Source organism: Manis javanica, chromosome 1 (assembly GCF_040802235.1).
Source record: "Manis javanica isolate MJ-LG chromosome 1, MJ_LKY, whole genome shotgun sequence".
Classification (NCBI taxonomy): Eukaryota; Metazoa; Chordata; class Mammalia; order Pholidota; family Manidae; genus Manis; species Manis javanica.
Window position 1 is genome coordinate 217,562,445 of NC_133156.1, and position 22,565 is coordinate 217,585,009.

The 22,565-nt window shown below is 40.2% G+C and overlaps 1 protein-coding gene and 1 long non-coding RNA gene across 3 annotated transcripts in view; one reads left to right on the forward strand and one right to left on the reverse strand.

The window, feature by feature from the left end:
- SPAST (spastin) overlaps nucleotides 1-19,857 on the reverse strand; it is a 72,170-nt gene extending 52,313 nt beyond the window's left edge. Inside the window, exon 1 of one of the 2 annotated variants that reach the window (XM_037009384.2) lies at nucleotides 19,142-19,857. In XM_037009384.2, the coding sequence (XP_036865279.1) occupies nucleotides 19,142-19,556 (415 nt within the window). In that variant the 5' untranslated portion in view covers nucleotides 19,557-19,857. The remainder of the gene's footprint in view (nucleotides 1-19,141) is intronic. The other variant, XM_037009383.2, reaches the window with a different exon arrangement.
- A 198-nt stretch (nucleotides 19,858-20,055) lies between these two features.
- Nucleotides 20,056-22,350, forward strand: LOC140843958 (uncharacterized). The gene is made up of 3 exons (XR_012121934.1): nucleotides 20,056-20,216; nucleotides 20,468-20,528; nucleotides 21,851-22,350. It is a non-coding gene; the product is annotated as an uncharacterized lncRNA (long non-coding RNA).
- The last annotated feature ends 215 nt before the right edge of the window (nucleotides 22,351-22,565 follow it).

Here is a 22,565-nt window from a genome sequence, read left to right on the forward strand (position 1 = left end):
CTTTTCTGTATTTTTCTGAATTGTCTAAGAGCTTACATTATATCCATATATGAATACAAATATTTATTTTATCTGTTTCATAATGAAAAGCTAGGATACTGTTAGGTTAGGAAGAAACTTCTGCCTGTTTTTTTCCGAACTAAGGTAAGCAAGATTATTTTTAAATCTCTCTTTAGGTAATTCTCCTTTCCCCCAAATCTCATTTATGCTGCTGCTGAATCCTAAGAAGGGTAATAGAAACTAGGTATCAAGGATTAACAATGTTCTAACATTACCTTTAGGAACTGTAATCTAAAAGGATTGTTGTTGAGTCAATAACAGTATTTCCCATTTTTTAAGGACCTACCAGGAGTATGCACTAAGTATTTTACATTGTGTCAGTGTAGCGAGTAAGTTGTCCATGGTCTTATTAAAAAGTCAAAATTCAAATGTCAGGTTGGGTAAGAGGCACTGCAATTCAAAAAGGATAAATTAGACCCTCAACCCTAAGAAAGAGAGTCTCTGACATGTAGGAGCTGGCTGGTATTATACCTAGGCCTTGGTGTTCTCTTGAATATAAATAATTTCACAAAACTTCACAGTTCTTTCCCTCTTTGTAGCATGAATGTGCAGAAGAGCAGAAAAGATATGTGACTAAGTATAGCATATCTGTGCTATACCTATATAACTGTAAAACATTTAATACTCTCCAAGAAAATAATACATGTTGACCTTTTTCTTCCTTCATTTACTAGAATGAACTGTTGAGATATAAGCAGACCCCAAGATGTTTTCTTCTATACAATGTATAGCATGAGCAGTTGTTAACGATTCACAAAATGAGAAAAAAAGTTTACTTAAGCATATTAGTACTGGTATTATATACGTCAAGGAGTATTATAGGTCAAGAGAGAGAAAATGAAGAGAAAGGTAAAGAATCTGTAATTTGCCAGAAGTAAAAAAATCCAATTACTATTGAGAGGAGATAGAGATATGAGTGGCAAAGAGGCAGGAAGGGTTGGAGAAGATCGTTCTACAAATTTTAATGTTTAGTATTTATCATCTGGATGACTACCAGTAATCTTAGAAATCCAGTTACCAGGTGAGTTTTATAGGGTATAACAGTATTCTACATTAGGAAAAATATAAACTGCAATTATAAAAACAGCTAAAAATAGAACCAAGGGAAAAGTTTCTACAAGTGGCTAAATTTTTGTCTCTTTAGTGCAAGTCCCATTAAACATTCTTTTTAAAAATATTTTTAAGGTATCATTTATATACACTCTTATAAAGGTTTCACATGAAAAATATTGTGGTTACTACATTCACCCATATTATCAAGTCCCCCCATACCCCACTGAAGTCACTGCCCATCAGTGTAGTAAGATGCCACAGAGTCACTACTTGTCTTCTCTGTGCTACACTGTATTCCCCATCACCCACCCATACCATTTGTACCAATCATAATACCCCTCAATCCCCTTCTCCCTCCTAGCCACCCACCCTGCCCAGCCCCTCCCATCTGGTAACCACTAGTCCTTTCTTGGAGTCTGTGGGTCTGCCACTGTTTTATTCCTTCGTTGTTATACTCCACAAATGAGGGAACTCATTTGGTACTTGTCTTTCTCCAACTGGCTTATTTCACTGACCATAATATCCTCTAGTTCTATCCATGTCGTTGCAAATAGAAAGATTTGTTTTCTTTTCATGGATGAATAATACTCCATTGTGTTTATGTACCACCTCTTCTTTATCCATTCATCATCTGATGGACACTTAGGTTGCTTCCGTATCTTGGCTATTGAAATAGTGCAGTGATAAACATAGGGGTGCATATGTCTTTTTCATTTGAGAAACATTCTTTGGGTAAATTCCTAGGAGTGGAATTTCTAGGTATTTCTATTTTAGTTTTTTGAGGAACCTCCATATTGCTTTCCAAAATGGTTGAACTAATTTACATTTCCACCAGCAGTGCAGGAGGGTTCCCATTTCTCTGCATCCTCACCAGTATTTGTTGTTCCTAGTCTTTTCAATCTTGGCCATTCTAACTGGTGTGAGGTGATATCTCATTTGCATTTCCCTGATAATCAGAGATGTAGAACATCTTTACGTGTGCCTGTTAGCCATCTGAATTTCTTCTTTGGAGAAGTGTTCAGATCCCCCACCCATTTTTTTTTTGGTATCATTAATCTACAATTACATAAGGAATATTATGTTTACTGGACTTCCCCCATCATCAAGTCTCCCCCACAAACCCGATTACAGTCACTGTCCATCAGTGTAGTAAGATGCTACAGAATCACTACTTGTCTTCTCTGTGTTGCACAGCCCTCCCAGTGCCCCCCACCACATTATACACGCTAATCGTAAGGCCCCCTTTCTTTTCCCCTCCTGCTTATACCTCCTCTCCCACCCATTCCACCGACTCCCTTTCCCTTTGGTAACGTCTAGTCCATTCTTGGGTTCTCTGATTCTGCTGTGGTTTTGTTCCTTCAATTTTTTCTTTGTTCTTATACTCCACAGATGAGTGAAATCATTTGGTACTTGTCTTTCTCCATGTGGCTTATTTCACTGAGCACAATACCCTCCAGCTCCATCCATGTTGTTGCAAATGGTAGGACCCATTTTACTCCTATGGCCAAGTAACATTCCATTGTGTATATGCACCACATCTTCTTTATCCATTCATCTACTGATGGACACTTAGGTTGCTTCCACCTCCTGGCCACTGTAAATACTGCTGTGATAAACATACGGGTGCATATGTCTTTTTCAAACTGGGCTGCTGCATCTGTAGGGTAAACTCCTAGAAGTGGAATTCCTGGGTCAAATGGTATTTCTATTTTGAGCTTTTTGAGGAATCTCCATACTGCCTTGCACAATAGTTTAACCAGTTCACATTCCCACCAGCACTGTAGGAAGGTTCCCTCCTCCCCACAACCTCATCAACATTTGTTCCTGCTTGTCTTTTGAATGGTGGCGATCCTTACTGGTGTGAGGCGACACCTCATTGAGGTTAAAATTTGCATTTCTCTGACGACTAGAGATGTAGAGCATCTTTTCCTGTGCCTGTTGGCCATCTGAATTTCATCTTTGGAGAACTGTCTGTTCAGCTCCTCTGCCCATTTTTTAATTGGATTATTTGCTTTTTGTTTATTGACGTGTGTGAGCTCTTTATATATTTTGGATGTCAAGCCTTTATCGGATCTGTCATTTATGAATATATTCTCCCATACTGTAGGGTACCTTTTTGTTCTATTGATGGTGTCCTTTGCTGTACAGAAGCTTTACAGCTTGATGTAGTCCCACTTGTTCATTTTTGCTTTTGTTTCCTTGCCTGGGGAGATATGTTCATGAAGAAGTCGCTCATGTTTATGACCAAGAGACTTCTGCCTATGATTTTTTCTAAGAGTTTTATGGTTTCATGACTTACATCCAGGTCCCCAATCCATTTCAAATTCACTTCTGTGTATGGGGCCAGACAGTGATCCAGTTTCATTCTCTTACATGTAGCTGTCCAATTTTGCAAACACCAGCTGTTGAAGAGGCTGTCATTTCTCCATGCCTCCTTTATCATATATTAATTGACTGTTTATGTTTGGATTAATAACTGGACTCTCTATTCTGTTACACTGGTCTGTGGCTCTGTTTTTCTGCCAGTACCAAATTCTCTTGATTACTATGGCTTTGTAGTAGAGCTTGAAGTTGGGGAGTGAGATGCCTCCTGCTTTATTCTTCCTTCTCAGGATTGCTTTGGCTATTTGGGGTCTTTTGTAGTGCCATATGAATTTTTAAACTATTTGTTCCAGTTCGTTGAAGAACGTTGTTGGTATTTTGATAGGCATTGCATTGAATCTGTAGACTGCTTTAGGGAGGATGGCCATTTTGACAATATTAATTCTTTCTACCCAAGAGCATCGAATGAGTTTCCATTTGTTAGTGACCTCTTTAATTTCTCTTAAGAGTGTCTTGCAGTTTTCAGGGTATAGGTCTTCACTTCCTTTGTTAGGTTTATTCATAGGTATTTCATTATTTTTGATGCAATTGTGAATGGGATTGTTTTCCTGATTTCTTTCCGTTAGTTCATCATTAGTGTATAAGAAAGAACAGATTTCTATGTATTAATTATGAATTCTGCAACTTTGCTAAATTCAGATATTAGTTCTAGTAGTTTTGGAATGGAGTCTTTAGGGTTTTTTTATGTATAATATCATGTCATCTGCAAATAGTGGCAGTTTGACTTCTTCTTTACCAATGTGGATGCCTTGTATTTATTTGTTTTGCCTGATTACGGTGTCTAGGACCTCCAGTACTATGTTGAATAATAGTGGGGAGAGTGGGCATCCCTGTCTTGTTTCCGATCTTAGAGGAAAAGCTTTCAGTTTCTCGCTGTTCAGTATGATGTTGGCTGTGGGTTTTTCATATATGGCCTTTATTATGTTGAGGTACTTCCCCTATATATGCATTTTGTTGAGCGTTTTTATCATGAATGGATGTTGAATACTGTCAAATGCTTTTTCAGCGTCTATGGAAATGATCATGTGGTTTCTGTCCTTCATTTTGTTGATGTGGTGGATGATGTTGATGGATTATCAAAAGTTGTACCATCCTTCCATCCCTGAGATGAATCTCACTTGATCATGGTATATGATCCTCTTGATGTATTTTTGAATTGTTTGCTAATATTTTGTTGAGTATTTTTGCATCTATGTTCATCAGGGATACTGGTCTGTAATTTTCTTTTTTCATTGGGTCTTTGCCTGGCTTTGGTATTAAAGTGAAGTATTGGAAGTATTGGTATTGGAAGTATTCCCTCCTCTTCTATTTTTTGGAAAACTTTAAGGAGAATGGGTATTATGTCTTATCTGTATGTCTGATAAAATTCCATGGTAAATCATTCTGGCCCAGAGGTTTTGCTCTTGGGTAGTTTTTTGTTACTGATTCAATTTCTTTGCTGGTAATTGGTGTGTTTAGATTTTCTGTTTCTTCTGTAGTCAGTCTTTGAAGGTTGTATTTTTCTAGGAAGTTGTCTATTTCTTCTAGGTTTTCCAGCTTGTTAGCATATAGATTTTCATAGTATTCTCTAAAAAATTTTTGTATTTCGGTGGGATCCGTCGTTATTTTTCCTTTCTTGTTTCTGACTTTGTTGATGTGTGTAGATTCTATTTTCCTCTTAATAAGCCTGGCTAGGGGCTTATCTATTTTGTTTATTTTCTCAAAGAACCAGCTCTTGGTTTCACTGATTTTTTTCTATTGTTTTATTCTTCTCAATATTATTTATTTCTTCTCTGATCTTTATTATGTCCCTCCTTCTGCTGACTTTGGGCCTCATTTGTTCTTCTTTTTACAGTTTCCATAATTGTGACTTTAGACTATTCATTTGGGACTGTTCTTCCTTCTTTAAATATGCCTGAATTGCTATATACTTTCCTCTTACTGGCTTCACTGCATCTCACAGAAGTGGGGCTTTATGCTGTCATTGTCATTTGTCTCCATATATTGCTTGATCTCTGTTTTAATTTGGTCATTGATCCATTGATTATTTACGAGCATGCTGTTAAGCCTCCATGTTTTTAGGAACCTTTTTGTTTTCTTTGTACAATTTATTTCTAGTTTTATGCCCTTGTGGTCTGAGAAGTTGGTTGGTAGAATTTCAATCTTTTTGAATTTACTGAGGCTCTTTTTGTGGCCCAGTATGTGGTCTATTCTGGAAAATGTTCCATGTACACTTGAGAAGAAGAATGTGTATCCTGCTGCTTTTGGGTGTAGAGTTCTGTAGATGTCTGTTAAGCCCATCTGTTTTAGTGTGTTGTTCAGTGCCTCTGTGTCCTTACTTATTTCCTGCCTGGTGGATCTGTCCTTTCGAGTGAGTGGTGTGTTGAAGTCTCATGGAACGAATGCATTGCATTCTATTTCCTACTTTAACTCTGTTAGTATTTGTTTCACATATGTTGGTACTTCTGCATTGGGTGCATATATATTTATAATGGTTACATCCTCTTTTTGGACTGAGCCCTTTATCATTATGTAATCTTTCTTTATCTCGTTACTTTCTTTGTTTTGAAGTCTCTTTTGTCTGATACAAGTACTGCAACACCTGCTTTCTTCTCCCTATTGTTTGCATGGAATATCTTTTTCCATCACTAGACCTTTAGTCTGTGTATGTCTTTGGGTTTGTAAGCAGTCTCTTGTAAGCAGACTCTTGTAAGCAGCATACAGATGGGTCTTGCTTTTTTATCCATTCTGTTACTCTATGTCTTTTGATTGGTGCATTCAGTCCTTTTATACTTAGGGTGATGATTGAAAGATATGTACTTATTGCCATTCCAGGCTTTAGATTCTTGATTACCAAGGTTCAAGGGTAGCTTCTTTACTATCTAGCCGTCTAAATTAACTCTCTTATTAAGCTACTATAAATACAGTCTGATGATTCTTTATTTCTCTCCCTTTTTATTCCTTCTCCATTTTGTATATGTTAGGTGCTTTATTCTGTGTTCTTTTGTGTTTCCTTTAACTGCTTTTGTGAGTAGTTGATTTTATTTTCTGCCTTTAGTTAGTATTTGGTTGGTCTGCTTTCTTTGCTGTGATTTTATTTTCTCTGCTGACATCTATTTAGCCTTAGGAGTGCTCCTATCTAAAGCAGTCCCTCTACGATACCCTGTAGAGGTGGTTTGTGGGAGGCAAATTCCCTCAACTTTTGCTTGTCTGGGAATTGTTTAATCCCCCCTTCATATTTAAATGATAATCGTGCTGGATACAGTATTCTTGGTTCAAGGCCCTTCTGTTTCATTGCCTTAAATATATCATGCCATTCTCTTCTGGCCTGTAAGGTTTCTATTGAGAAGTCTGATGATAGCCTGATGGGTTTTCCTTTGTAGGTGACCTTTCTTCTCTCTCTGGCTATCTTTAATACTCTGTCCTTGTCCTTGATCTTTGCCATTTTAATTATTATATGTCTTGGTGTTGTCGTCCTTGGGTCCCTTGTGTTGGGAGTTCTGTGGGCCTCCATGGTCTGAGAGATTATTTCCTTCCCCAGTTTGGGGAAGTTTTCAGCCATTATTTCTTCAAAGACACTTTCTATTCCCATTTTCTCTTTCTTCTTCTTCTGGTACCCCCATAATGCGGATATTGTTCCTTTGGGATTGTTCACACAGTTCTCTTAATATTCTTTCATTCCTGGAGATCCTTTTATCTCTCTCAGCTTAGCTTCTCTGTATTCCTGTTCTCTGACTTCTATTCCATTAACAGCCTCTTGCACCTCATACAGTCTGCTCTTACGTCCTTCCAGAGATTGTCTTATTTCTGTATTCTCCCTCCCTACTTGCTCCTTTAACTCTAGCATATTTCTCTGCAGGTTCATCAGCATGGTTATGACCTTTATTTTGAATTCTATTTCAGGAAGATTGGTTAAATCTATCTCCCCAGGCCCTCTCTCAGGATTTTTCTGGGTAATTCTGGACTGGACCAAATTCTTCTGCCTTTTCATGGCAATAGAGGTAGCTGTAGGCAGGTAGCGCATGTGTCAGCTGGGAGAACAAAGGCCTTTCTTGTTTGCTGGTTGCCTTGCCCTTCTCCGCTGCCTGTGTCAGTTACCCGCACTACTGAAGCAGCCTCCGGATTAATCCCCCAAGCTGCCATGTTTGAGGTTGCCGTTGGGCAGCCCAGAGCCCTCCTGGGAGTGGCAGGCATGCCAGGTGTGCTCTCCTGTGAGAGCGGCGCCCCTTTGCCCACTGCCCCAGTTTTTCTGCCTGCACAGGGCAGCTGCATGCTGGTGGCAGCCTTTAGGTCTGGCCTGGGCAGCTGTGCTCCAAGAGGAGATTCTGGGCTGCTGCTGATGGCACAGCCACTCCCGGGCTGCTCTGCCGCGGGCACGCGTGGCTGCTCCCCTGCTGCCGCAGGCATGCAGCCGCTCTCAGGCCACTCCTCTACGTCCGGGCCACTCTGCCACCTCTGCTGCCGGCTCGCGCGGCCACACAGGCTACTGGGCTGCTGTGTTGGGGGCTGCGCCAGCCGGGGGAACAACTGGCAGGCTGCTTATAACCATGAGGGCCTTCAGAGCTGCACGGCCGCCCAGGGGATTAGGGTGCTGGAGTTCCCCAGGACTCCCAACTGCTGGGTTGAATGTTGCCAGGACAATTCCGTCCAGCTATGAGGTCCCTGTCCCTTTAAGACTTTCGAAAAGCACTCACTTATCTTTGTCCCAGGGGAGCCGGTTGTAAGGACCCACTCGCAGATTTTGCTTTCCCTTTTCTCTACTATCCAGCACACCATGCACTGTGTGTCTGCGTTCCCAGTGCGGATTACTAGAACTGGTTGTTTAGCAGTCCTGGGCTTTCACTCCTTCCCTACTCCGACTCCTTTCCTCCTGACGGGGAGCTGGGGTGGGGGAAGCGCTCAGGTCATGCCAGGCCATGGTTTCTATCTTACCCCCTTCGTGAGATGCTGAGTTCTTGCATATGTAGATGTAGCCTGGCTGTTGTACTGTATCCACTGATCTCTCTTTTTAGTTGTATTTGTTGTATTTTCAAAGATGTATATGGTTTTGGGAGATTTCCACTGCCCTACTCACGCTGCCACCTTGGCTCCTCCGCTGCCCATTTTTTAATAGGGTTATTTGCTTTTTGGGTGTTGAGGTGTGTGAGTTCTTTATATATTTTGTATGTTAACCCCTTGTCAGATATGTCATTTACAAATATATTCTCCCATACTGTAGGATGCTGTTTTATTCTACTGATGGTTTCCTTTGCTGTACAGAAGCTTTTTAGTTTGATGTAGTTCAACTTGTTCATTTTTGCTTTGGTTTCCCATGCCCACGGAGATGCATTCAGGAAAAAGTTGCTCATGTTTATATTCAAGACATTTTTCACTATGTTTTCTTCTAAGAGTTTTATGGTTTCATGACTTACATTCAGGTCTTTGATCCATTTAGAGTTTGCTTTTGTGTATGGAGTTAGGCAATAGTCTGGTTTCATTCTCTTACATGTTACTGTCCAGTGTTCCCAACACCAACGATTGAAGAGGCTGTCATTTCCCCATTGTATATTGATGGCTACTTTATATTAATTGACCATATATGCTCGGGTTTATATCTTGGCTCTCTATCCTGTTCCAGTTATCTATGGGTCTGTTCTTGTGCCAGTACCAAATTGTCTTGATTACTGTAACTTTGTAGTAGAGCTTGAAGACAGAGAGCGCAATTCCCCCAGCTTTTTTCTTCCTTCTCAGGACTGCTTTGGCTATTAGAGGTCTTTTGTGGTTCCATATGAATTTTAGAATGATTTTTTCTACTTTGTTGAAGAATGTCGTTGGTATATTGATAGGGATTGTATTAAATCTGTTTAATATTTTAGGGAGGATGGCCATTTTAACTACACTAATTCTTCCCATACATGAGCATGGGAAGCATTTCCACTTATTTGTATCTCCTTTAATTTCTCTCATGAGTGTCCTGTAGTTTTCAGGGTATAGGGCTTTCACTTCCCTCATTGTTTATTCCTACTTATTTTATTATTTTTAATGCAATTGTGAATGGAATTGTTTTCTTGATTTCTATTTCTGCTAGTTCATCTTTATATACATAGGAATGCAACAGATTTCGGAGTATTAATTTTGTATCGTGTAACTGCTCAATTCAGTGGTTAGTTCTAGTACTTTTGGGGTGGATACTTAAGGGGTTTTTTTTTTAGTTATTAGTACTTTTATTGTTTAATCTTTATATTAGAGTTATAAGTGATTTACTCACCACCACTACAATATTACAGTATTTTGAACTTAACTATATATTCACCGTTACCCGTTGAGTTATACTTTGATATGTCTTCCTGTTGCTAATTAGTATTTTCATTTCAGCTTGAAGAACTTCTTTTAACATTTCTGGTAGGGCTGGTCTGGTGATGATGGACTCCTTCAGCTTTTGCGTATCTGGAAACCCTTTTCTTCAGTTCTGAAGGATAACTTTGCTAGGTATAGTATTCTTGGTTGGCAGTTTGAATATATCATGCCACTCTCTTCCAGCCTGCAAAGTTTCTGCTGAAAAATCTATTGATAGTCTTAAGGGGGTTGCCTTATATGTAAAAAGTTGTTTTTCCTTTCCTGCTTTTAAGATTATCTCCTGTCTTTAACTTTTGACAGTTCTCTATAATGTGTATGTTAGTTCACTTGGTGGTTTCCCATAAAATATCTTTACTCTTTTTCATTCTTTTTTCTTTCTTCTCCTCTGGATTAATTCCACTGGCCTGTCTTCATATTTACTGATCCTTTCTTCTGCTTGATCCTTTGATCTCTTTGTTGTTGAACCCCTCTTTTGAATTTTTCAATTCAGTTATTGTATTCTTCAGCTATGTGACTCCTTTTTGGTACTTTTCAGTATTTTCTCTTTGTTGAATTCTTAGTTTGTTCATGCTCTCCTGACCTCAGTGAGCATTTGTATGACTGTTATTTTGAACTCTCAGGTAAGTTACTTATTTCCATTTCATTAAGGTCTTTTTTTTAGAGTTTTATCCAGTTTTGTTTGAAACATATTACAGCACTTCTTCAATTGGCTTGACTCTCTGTTGGGTTCTGTGCATTTGAGAGAATAGCCACCTCTCCCAGTTTTGACAGAGGTACTTTAGGTTTTTTTATGTACAATATCATGTCATCTGCAAACAGGCACAGTTAAACTTCTTCCTTATCATCTGGATGCCTTTTATTTCTTTGTGTTGTCTGACTGCCATGGCTAGGACCTCCAGAACTATGCTGAATACAGGTGGGGAGAGTGGGCATCCTTGTCTTGTTCCTGATCTTAAAGGAAAAGTTTTCAGCTTCTCCCTGTTAAGGATGATGTTGCCTATGGGTTTGTCATATGTAGCCTTTATTATGTTGAGGTACTTACCCTCTATACCAATTTTGTTGAGAGGTTTTATCATGAATGGATGTTGAATTTTGTCAAATGCTTTTTCAGCATCTATGGAGATGACCATGTGGTTTATGTCCTTTTTGTTGATGTGGTGTATGTTGTTGATAGATTTTCAAATATTGTACCATCTTTGCATCACTGGAATAAATCCTACTTGATTATGATGGATTATTTTTCGATGTATTTCTGAATTTGGTTTGCTAATATTCTGTTGAGTATTTTTGCATCTATGTTCATCAGGGATATTGCTCTCTAATTTTCTTTTTTAAGTTGTCTTTGCTGTTTTTGGTGTTAGAGTGATGTTGTTCTCATAGAATGAATGAAAGTATTCCCTCCTCTTCTACTTTTTTGGAAAGCTTTAGGAGGATGGGTATTAGGTCTTCACCAAATGTTTGATAAAATTCAGTAGTGAAGCCATCTGGTCCAAGGGTTTTGCTCTTAGGTAGTTTTTTTTATTACCAATTCAATTTTGTTGCTGGTAATTGGCCTGTTCAGATTTTCTCTTTCTTCCTGGGTCAGTCTTGGAAGGTTTTATTTTTCTAGGAAGTTGTCCATTTCTTCTAGGTTATCCAGTTTGTTAGCATATAGATTTTCAGAGTATTCTCTAATAATTCTTTGTATTTCTGTGGTGTCTGTAGTGATTTTTCCTTTCTTATTTCTGATTCTGTTTATGCATGTAGACTCTTTTGTCTGGCTAGGAGTTTATCTATTTTGTTTATTTTCTTGAAGAACTGGCTCCTGCTTTCATTGGTTCTATTGTTTTATTCTTCTTCATTTATTTATTTATGCTCTAATATTTATTATATTCCTCCTTCTACTGTCTTTGGGCCTCATTTGCTCTTCATTTTCTAGTTTAATTGCGAGGTTAGACTGTTCGTTTGGGATTGTTCTTCTTTCCTGAGGTAGGCCTGTACTGCAATATACTTCCCTCTTAGTATGGTCTTCACTGTGTCCCACAGACTTTGTGGTGTGGAGTTATTGTTGTCATGTGTCACCTTATATTACTTGAACTCTCTTTTTATTTGATCATTGATTCACTGATTGTTTAGGGGCATGTTGTTAAGCCTCCAAGTGTTTGTCAGCCTGTTTGTTCTCTTGGCATAATTTATTTCTAGTTTCATACCTTTGTGGTCTGAGAAGCTGGTTGGCACAATTTCAAACTTTTTTAATTTACTGAGGCTCTTTTTAAGACCTAGTATACGATTTATTCTTGAAAATGTTCCATGTGCACTTGAGAAGAATGTGTATCCTGCTGCTTTTGGGTGGAGTGTCTTTAGATGTGTATTGGGTCCTCCTGTCCTAACCTGTTTTTCAGTGCCTCCATCTCCTTACTTAATTTCTGTCTGGTTGATCTGTCTTTTGGAGTAAGTGATGTGTTGAAGACACCTAATATGAATGCATTGCATTCTATTTTCTCCTTTAATTCTGTTAGTATTTGTTTCACATATGTAGGTACGCCTGTGTTGGGTGCATAAATATTTATAGTGGCTATATACTCTTGTTGGACTGACCCCTTTATCATTATGCAATGTCCTTGTCTCTTGTCACTTTCTTTGTTTTGAAGTAAATTTTGTCTGGTACAAGTACTGCAACCCTTGCTTTTTTTCTCCCTACTAGTTAAATGATATACTTTTTCCATGCATTCACTTTTAGTCTGTGTATGTCTTTGGGTTTGAAATAAGTCTCCTGTAGGCAGCATAATGCCTGGTCTTATTTTTTTTTATCCATTCAGTGCATGTGTTTTTTGATTGGTGCATTGAGACCATTTACATTTAGGGTGATTATCGTTAGGTATGTACTTATTGCCATTGCAGGCTTTAGATTCCTAGTTGCCAAAGGTTCATGGGTAACTTCCTTACTCTCTAACAGTCTAATCTAATTCACTTACTGTGCTGTTACAATTACAATCTAAAGGTTTTTTTTTTTTTCCTCCTCCATTCCTTATATATTAGGTAGCATATTCTATACTCTTTGTCTATCATCCCTTGACTGACTTTGGGCTAGTTGACTTGATTTTGCATCTGCTTAGTGATTGTTCTACTTCCTTTACTGTGGTTTTATTTTTTCTGGTGACAGCTATGTAGCCTTAGGAATACATCCATCTATAGCAGTTTCTCCATAATGAACTGCAGAGGTGGTTTGTGGTAGGTAAATTCTCTCAGCTTTTGCTCATCTGAAAATTGTTTAATCCCCCCTTCAAATTTAAATGATAATCTTACTGGATACAGTATCCTTGGTTTGAGGCCCTTCTGTTTCATTGCATTAAATACATCATGTCATTCTCTTCTGGCCTGTAAGGTTTCTGTTGAGAAGTCTGATGATATCCTAATAGGTTTTCCTTTGTATGTGATATTTTTCTCTCTCTGGCTGCTTTTAATAGTCTGTCCTTATCCTTCATCTCTTCCATTTTAATTATTATATGTCTTGGTGTTGTCTTCCTTGGGTCACTTGTGTTGGGAGATCTGTGCACCTCCAAGGCCCAAGAGACTATCTCTTTCTCCAGACTGGCAAAGTTTTCAGCAATTACCTAATCAAAGACACTTGCTATCCCTTTTTCTCTTCTTTCTCTTATAGTCCTGTAATGTGAATATTGTTCCATTTAGATTGGTCACACAGTTCTCTCAATATTCTTTCATTCATAGAGATCCTTTTTTCTCTCTGTGCCTCAGCTTCTTTGTATTCCTGTTCTCTAATTTCTATTTCATTTACTGTCTCCTCTACTTAATCTAATCTGCATTAAATCCCTCCATTGTATGTTTCATTTCAGATACTGTATTCTTGAACATTTGTATCTCATTCCCGAATTCCTCCTTCTGTTCTTGAATATTTTTCTGTGTCTCCGTAAGCATGGTTATGATTTGTATTTTGAAATATCTTTCAGGAAGATTGATGAATTCAGTTTCACTCGGCCCTTTTTCTGGTGTTTGTGGTATTCTGATTTGAACCAGGTTCCTTTGATGTTTCATATATCTGTAGGTGGCTCCCTCTAGTACCCAGAAACTCTACTCCCTGCAGCTGCTCACCCCTGGAGCTATAACGGGGGGGTCTCAGGCGAGCAGCGCTGGTGCCTGTCAGGAGGAGAGAGGTCTTTCCTGCTTTTGGGCTGCAGTGCCAGTCTCCACTGTCAGGATCAGTGGGCCGAGCATGCAGGGAGAGGCCTCTATGCCTTGTACTTGTTGCCACCATAGGCGGTACCATCTCTGGCTGGCCTGGCGCAATGGCAGGGCAGCCAGTTTTATGAGCCAGTGCCAGCCAGGAGGAAGGTGTAGCAGGCTGTGTATTGCAGTAGGGTTCCTCGTAGCTGCTTTCCAGTCAGGGGGATGGAGCACTTGAAGCTTCTGAAAGTTGCCAACCTGCTGGGCAGAGTGCACCTGGAATATTTTGTCCACCTGTCCCTTCTCCTGAGCAGCAAGCTCTGTGCAATCCTTGCCCCTTTAGCAGCTGTCTCACTGTAAGGAAGTCTCTGACTACCTGCCTTTCTTTTGTCCCAGAGTGGCCATTTATGGATAACTTTTTTCCATAAGTGGCTGGAATCTCACTTTTCCAAGTATTCTGCCTGTCTTAGCTTTCCAACCCCACTAATCACCAGAGTACCATGTACTGCAGGTTCGTACTCCCAGGGCGTATCTCCAGGGCTGGGTGTTCAGCAGTCCTATGCCTCCACCCCCTCTCCGCTCCATTTTTCTGCCTCCAGTGAGCTGGGGTGGGGGAATGGCTTGGTTCCCTCTGGATCATGGCTTTGGTACTTTACCCTTTTCCTTGAGGTCTGCTGTTTTCCCAGGTATAGACAGTCTGCCACAGCCTTCTTTCCTGTTGCTCTTTCAGGATTAGATGGATTTGCTATATTTTCATATTATATGTGGTTTTGGGAAGAGGTTTCTGTCTCACCTCTCATGCCTCCATCTTTAAGCCCACCACTAAACATTCTTGAAGAGAAATGTGAAATGTTTACTGTGCATTTAATAGACTGTAAGGTTATTCTTTAGGAATATCATCTGATATCCATCCATCAGAGTAATTCTTTCCTTGTTCTAATCACAGAAATTGTAAAGCAGAATAATTGACTCTGCCAAAGAAAAATGTCTGAAATCAATCATTTCAAAATAGAGTCTAGTCATTTTTAGGAGTAAGAGATTTTAATTTTAAAAGTAAAATCTGACTCTCAAAGTTTCTATTCTAGTTTCTATCTTCACCTTCTGAAAATAGATGTGGATAGGCAAGTATTTTGTGTATGTTCTGAATAAAGTGCAAAGTAGGATTATATGGAATTATAAAACTGTACAGCAATTAGTTTTTTGAAAACTTGCTTTTTACAACCTAAGTGTACATCAACAGACGGACAAAGATGTGGTACATATACACAATAGAATATTATTCATCCATAAAAAGAAAATAAATTCTACTATTTGCAACAACATGGATGGATCTAAAGGGTATTATGCTCAGTAAAATAAGCCAGGCAGAGAAAGAGAAGAACCAAATGATTTCACTCATTTGTGGAGTATAACAATAAAGCAAAACTGAAGGGACAAAACAGCAGTAGACTCACAGACTCCAAGAAGGGACTAGCAGTTACCAAAGAGAAGGAGTTAGGGAAAGTGGGTGGGAAGGGAGGGAGAAGGGGATTAAGGGGCACTATAATTAGTAATCATAATATAGGTAGGTCACAGGGAAGGCGGTACAGCAGGGAAAAGACAAGTAATGACTCTATAGCATCTTACAATGCTAATGGACAGTGACTTCAATTGGCGGAGGGTGAGGACTTGAGAGTATGGTGAATGTTGAAACCACAAAGCTGTTCATGTGAAACCTTCATAACAGTGTATATCAATAATACTTCAATTAAAAAAAAAACTTGCTTTTCAAAATATAAGGTGACTAGTAAGAAATAGAAAAGGAATTTATTTAGACAATTTATACTCTTCATGAGATTCTTCAGCCCTACAACTGCCTGAGAAACTGGCTCTCTCTTGTACAACATATTGGGTCCTCACCACCAAGTCCTACATAGTTGAGATAATCAAACCAAACCCAGAGAACTTGTACCACTATACTACCCAGGAGATCTCAGGCTTGTCTACTTGCAGAAGCCATGCAAAACATGTTAGGTCAAGTTCTGCCTAATTCAAAGAACCACTATTATACCTCCTCTTTTTCCCAAGTATTCCATGAGGTCCAGTACTAACATAAAACATAGAACCTGCTTAATATATAACAAAAAGTATTAAATTATTAGTTTGTTCACCTAAACTGTTCCTGGTTCTGTTATTGTGATTTCACTCATCAAGTTTCAGCTTCTCCATATATACAATGGTTATCACAGGTTATTAATGTTTAACAATTAAAATGCCCACAAAATTATTTAAATAATTTTAAATGAGGGATATATAAAATACATGAAAATATATGCAGATTCATTAATCACATAACAATATTGTCTTACATCTCACTGGAGAGGAAGTGTTTCTTAAGTAACAATTAGAATGCAGAGCTATACAAATTAAATGGTATCCAATAAATGTTTGCTTAATTACTAGGACTTACATATACTCACATCAGGTAAACAGAATTTGCTGACTATTCTTCTATATTTAAAATAGTTTGGTTTCACACAAACTTAGGCCTTTATTAAAATCTGGCATCAAAGCTGAGTATGCCATTAGGAAGAATGAAATTCAAAATAGTCACCATATAAACCACATATACACACTACTGAAAAAAGATTTAACTTGGCTTTTATTGTTTCAAGGCACCAAATTTTTCAATTAACTGACACCACTACGGACTGAAATAGTCTACTGCATCTGATGAAATAAAGTGACTTTCAGTACATTTTTTTAAAAAGCTAAGTCAAATTGCTAAGGGAATGACAATGCATAATATTATTAGCCCCTTCCTTATCGGTGTACCACAGAGCTAGGATACCTCTGAAGACTGCCTATCCAATTCATTTCTATCTGATGTAGTGAGCAAGAGAATGATATACTTTTGGAATTAAGGATTATCAAGGATGGCTGAGAGCCAAATGGACTTCAAATGTGAACTGTTGGCAACACTGGATTAAGGCTAAAGTACAAAAATTTTCAATATGCTAAAGGAAATAATGAGATAGAAGAGAACCATGACAATATAAACTCAGTTTTACTTCATTGTTAAAAGAAAGTGAATATATGATTTGTTTAAGTCTTAACTAATTTATTTTGGCATATATGCATCAGCTGTAGAACTCAAACTAAAGCATTTTCATAGCCCATTTTGATGTTCACTTTAGAAACTGAAGTATAAAGCAAAAAGTTTTAATAGAAGCATTGTCAGTAGAAAGAGGGCAAAATATGTGGTAGATTGCTGAAAATATACTTTAAAATATCTTAAGAGGATTAATCTATAATATAGGCACATATGTGATACTCAAAGATAAGTCAACAGGATTGATACCCAAGGTCTAAATTCTACCTGTCACTTATTCCTCACATGGAATTGATTTTTCTTTAAATCTAAAAGCATGGGGTTTTTATAATATATATACATATTATATATCTACATATATATATATATATGTATATATATACATACATACACACATACATCTAGGTTTTCCTTGACCTCTCATCTTATCTTACCTCACAGCTCCCATCACCCAGGGTTAACTAAAATTTCGTTGTATTTTCTGGCATTCTCTTCCTAAGTACAACAATTATTCTACCCTCAAACATACTCCCTCTATTCTAAAACATCTTTTGCCCTAGATTAGTAAACTTCAGAGGATTCTATTGTAATAGGATACTGTAATAAAACAGTGCTCTTCTAGAAAGGGATGATGGTACCCTTCTTCATCCTCTCCCAAGAGATCCTCGGATGTTTCTAAGATGTAGAGTAAAGAAGGAAGCAGCTAACAAAAATCTTCCTTCCACAAACACATGATACTCTTTCCTCAGACACACCTCCGTTCTTGAACTCTCTTAACCTCTACTCTGTCCTTACACTTTAAAACTATAAATACCTGCCTTTTTCCTTATATCCTACTTCTCATTCCTAGGCTCCACAAAGGAAGTAAGGTTTGAACAAAACTGCAATTTCAGATGAGTTTCTGGAGTTGGTGGTGCAGAGAGACAAATTAATTGCAGATTGCTCTTTTGATTTCACTAATGAACCCTGCAACTGAGTACCTAATTGAAGTGTAGTGGAAAAGTGTTCTTTCGTAGTTAGAGGGAAAAGAAGACCTCAGCATACTGGAAATAGGAATAAAAGGAGGGATTTTCAAAATGTTATAAGACTCCTTCTAATTTCATTTATCACCTTCCATAAAAAATTTTCTGCATTAGCAATGTGCATTCCTTTAGAACAATCTGCTTTAATTTTTTGAGCCTCTGTTCGTTCATCTGCATAGTGGTGATATTTACATACCTTCACCTCACAGTGCAATTGTGAGCATTAAACAGATAAACACATGCAGAGCATAGTGCCTGGCACATAGGAAGAAAAAAACGTTAGCATAAAGGAATCTGAAGGATGTAGTGTCCTTGCTTCCAATCAGAAACAATCTCTGAACTTTAACTGTAAAATGATATGCTTCTACTATTCATTCATCTAACATTTCAATTAAGAAACTTGGAGGCTATCTTGGGATACTGACTTAGATAAAAATCGAACAAACAGGGACAAAAGTTTCATGTTAAAACAGAACTTTACAGGAAAACACTTAGGAGTCTTTACATTGATAAAATGTGATGAAACTTAAAAATAACGCAAATTCAACTATAAGCATATGCAGCTGCTCCTTTCAAAATTAAGTCACCATTTGTTCTTTTTTTTTCTGACACTACAGTACTGTTTTTTCATTGAAAGCCTACAACACGGCACCTTCTTCGGTATCAAAATCTTTTGGAAACATGGCTCAGAGAAAGCCACACATTGTTTACAGTGTTAGAAAGGATCCGTGTGGTTACTCTAGGACAACTGTCACTGTCACCAGCAAGCCTGAGTGTCTCATAGGGACTTGGGTCATGCAGAAGTGGCAGGGGAAAGCTGGTGTCTGAAAGTCGATAGCGAAGGTCCCCTGAAAGGGGAGAGGTTTAACTAAGACTCGTAGAGGATGAGGGTCTGACAGCAGAAAGCAGTCTCGCGGGACGGATCAATTCTTGGGTGCAACGCCACCTCCCGCAGGAAAGGGACGCAGGTGTTGCCCTTCTTCGGCGACCCCACCACTTTCTGCTGGCGCCACCTCCCCCTCCTCCCCCTCCTCCCCCTCCTCCCAGCACCCGGTACCTTTCTCGTCCTCGTCGATGCGCAGGGCAATGGAGATGTACTCGAAGGCCTGTTTGTGGAAGGCTCGGACGCGCTCGGCCTCTCCGCCAGGCACTGGCGCCGGCGGCGAGGCCGAGGCCGGTGCCGGCGCGGCCCGGGAGCTCCTCTTGGCAGCCATGAGGGCGCGGGAGAAGCGCTGGCAAAGCCACAGGAAGAGGAGCCCCAGGTGGAAGGCAACCAAACGCAACAGCGCGAAGCCCACGAACAGCGGGTAGGAGAAGTAGTACAGGTTCCGCTTATGAGGCGACTCGGGCGGAGGGGCCGGCCTGGGGGCGGGACGGGCGGCGGCCAGGCAGGGGGGCGGAGGCCTGGGAGGCACCGGGCTGCTGGGGCCGCGGGAGCCTTTCTTCTTCCCTCGTCCACCCGGAGAATTCATTCACAGCGCCCAATACCGCAGCCGCCATAACCCGCCTCCCGCAGACCGACGGCGGCCAAGCGACGGCGGCGGCCACTAGGACGTGGAAGGCCACAGACACCCGCAGGCCCGCCGGTCCCAGGCGCTCGGCACCTCCACGAGCTGCTCGCCGGCCCCGCCCCTTTCTCCTCGTTCGGCCAAAAGCACAACCCCTTCTCCTCCCCACGGGATCGGTGCCTCCTGCCCCTCCCTCTTCCTCCTCTCAGTGGCCCGGTAGCTCCGAGCCGCAGGCGCGCGAGCACGCGCACGCCGTACTATGTCTTTTCTCGATGCGCGCGCGCGCACGCATGCTACCGCCTTTGTTGCCCTGGGCTCCTAGTACGCGTGTGCGGCGCCTGCCGCTCTTTCCCTTCCAGACGGAACTACAGTTCCCAGTGCGCAGTTCGGCTTACGTCGTCGTCAGTGGCCCGTCGTTCTGTTGACCTCGCAGCTTCTGGGCTTTCTGTACCAGGGTACCTTGGTCCTCAGCTCATGGGAGAACACAGCGGCGGCTCGTCTGGTTCACGTGGCTGCTATTTCTCAGTGTCATCGTTTTGTTTTATTTCTTTTAGCATTTTGTGCCATCTTCCGCAAAGAATGATGTCTCTTCTTTGCGCCTCAGTTCCGTCTCAGAAGTAAAGGGTACCAATCTGGGAATTGTTATTTGAGGTGGAAACGATTGTAGAGACGTACAAATTTAAGGTCACCCAAAACGAGAATGTTAGCTCCATGGAATGAAGTCAGTGATTCCAGAGGTTTAATTAAATTAGTACACTTTTAGATGTACAATCAGAAGAATTACTTTGTTTGAATAAGGGAATTCTTAGATTTTGTTGAGGAATCCAGACTTTTATTTTTATTTTTTCCTAATTTACTCAATGTCGCTTCCTTAGGCAAGATGATGCCGGGGTTCTTGTTCACGAAGCTGAAGAATGAGCTTCACAAACACTCAAGGTAAGAGAGCAAGATACAGGCTTTTATTTAGAGATAAAGTGAAAGAACAGAGCTCCCGGCTCACGCCAGGAGGGGACAAGAGAGTCCGTAGTGGTGCGTTGTCTAGGGGGTTTTATAGGCAGTTGAGGATTTTTCGAGAACATGAAAAAAACTTAGGGATGTGGACTTGTATCACCTGCCCTGTCCTCAAGGTGGGCTGGATCAAAGTCTGATCATTAGGGCTGACAGCAGAGTCACGGGTTATGCTGATACCCTTGCAGAACACTCAAACATTCCAGGCCAAGTTACTTCTGGCCTTTCGACCTTTAACTGATCTCACTGAAGATGTCTATATTCTTAGGTATCTTTCCCTAGAGACTTAGTGGGACTTTGACTTTACGTAATGCTTAACAGAGTTTCAATGGGGACGTCTTTGCCCATTGTTATATTGCTCTGACTGTAAATATTCCGCCCTGCTTTTCCTGGAGGCCCTCACCCTACTCTGACTACATCCATGGTCCCTGCCTGTATTCTAATGAGTAGCAAGCCCAGAACCCTGTCCCTAGCACAGACGTGGAAACACCAGGTTAATCATATTCTAGGAACTGAAATCTTGGATGTTGACCCACTGGGATAAAATTGAAGGAATAGTATAGTAGTAATTGAATTCTTTAAAGAGCTGGTCAATCAGTTGATGTCTTTGAGATGCCCAGAGCAGCCAGGTTCACTTGAAAATGTAACCAATCCAATAAACTATTCAGTCTGTCTCGCTTCTCTTCTCTTCTCCCTCTCCATTTCTCCTTCCCTCCTCTCTTTCTCTATCTCCATCTTTATCTCCTTTTCTCTCTCTGCTTTTTTACTTGTGTTGCCAATACTTGTTTCTTGTTGCCTGAAAGAAGGAATCCTAAATGATATAAAATTGTTTACAGTGTGATGTTTACAAATGTTTCATGCCAGCTTCCAGTAATCTCCACATTTGGCCACAACTTTACCTGATTGTCCCTTATCACCACTCTTCCTATAAATACAGGCTGCTACAAAAATTACCTACTCCGTTTCCCTCCTATTGCTACCCACCCCTTTTCCAGTCTCTGTGCTCTGGTGAGTTCTTCATTCTTAAATATCCTCTCTTTCACATGATTAAATTCCTAACTAAATTCCTGAAAAAGTCTTTTTTTGAACCCCATGGCACTTTTTGTTATTTGAAATCTATTATACATATATCTTGTAAACAAAATGTATATAAATATATATAAAGGAAAGTAATAAACACCATCCAGTTTTAAGAAAAATTAATGTAACCAGAGCCCCTCCCTAATCTCAATTTTTCTCCCCTTCTAAAGGAAGCCACTCTCCTGGATTTTGTGCTCATCATTTCTTTGCCTTTCATTTTAATTTGCAATGTATGTATGTTTCTCTAAACAATATGTTACTGTTTTGCCTGGTGTTGACTCTGTACAAATGTAATTGTAAGGCTGGAGGCACCAGGGGAAGGGGTGAGCCTGCTGGACAAGCTCAGGCCTCACCAAACAAGGCGAAGAGACCAACAGATTCTGATCTGACAACATTCCAGAGCCTGATCGGATAACCCTCCTAACTAGAGCCCTTCCCCGAAACTAGAAGATTAGTGGTAACTTTCCAGTACCTGGCTAAAAGCCAATGAGAGATGCCCACATACCCTAGGCGAGCCAATCCTCGCGCCACTGTATACCTTTGCTCTCCCTCCCCCTGCCTTCTTTAAAAACTTGCTGCCTGCCCCGCTGAGCGTGACTTCCCTGGCCTGTGACAGCCAGACCCGGGAGCATCACCCGGGAATTGGGTTCAAATAAACTACCTGGCCCTCTGTTGCCTCTCTTCGCCTGCTTATTTCGGCTAGAATTTATCTTACATTTGGTGCCAAAATCCAGGGAAAGAGTGTGAGCGTGGGGCCCCGAGCAGCCACTGGCGGCCCTGCCCCCTCCTTCCCCAACCTGGGACCTCAGCCTGCTCTCTGCTATGTGGACCATTTTCCGGTGAGTCCCTCAGTTTCCCCTGGTCTGTTTCCCTTCCTAACTCCAT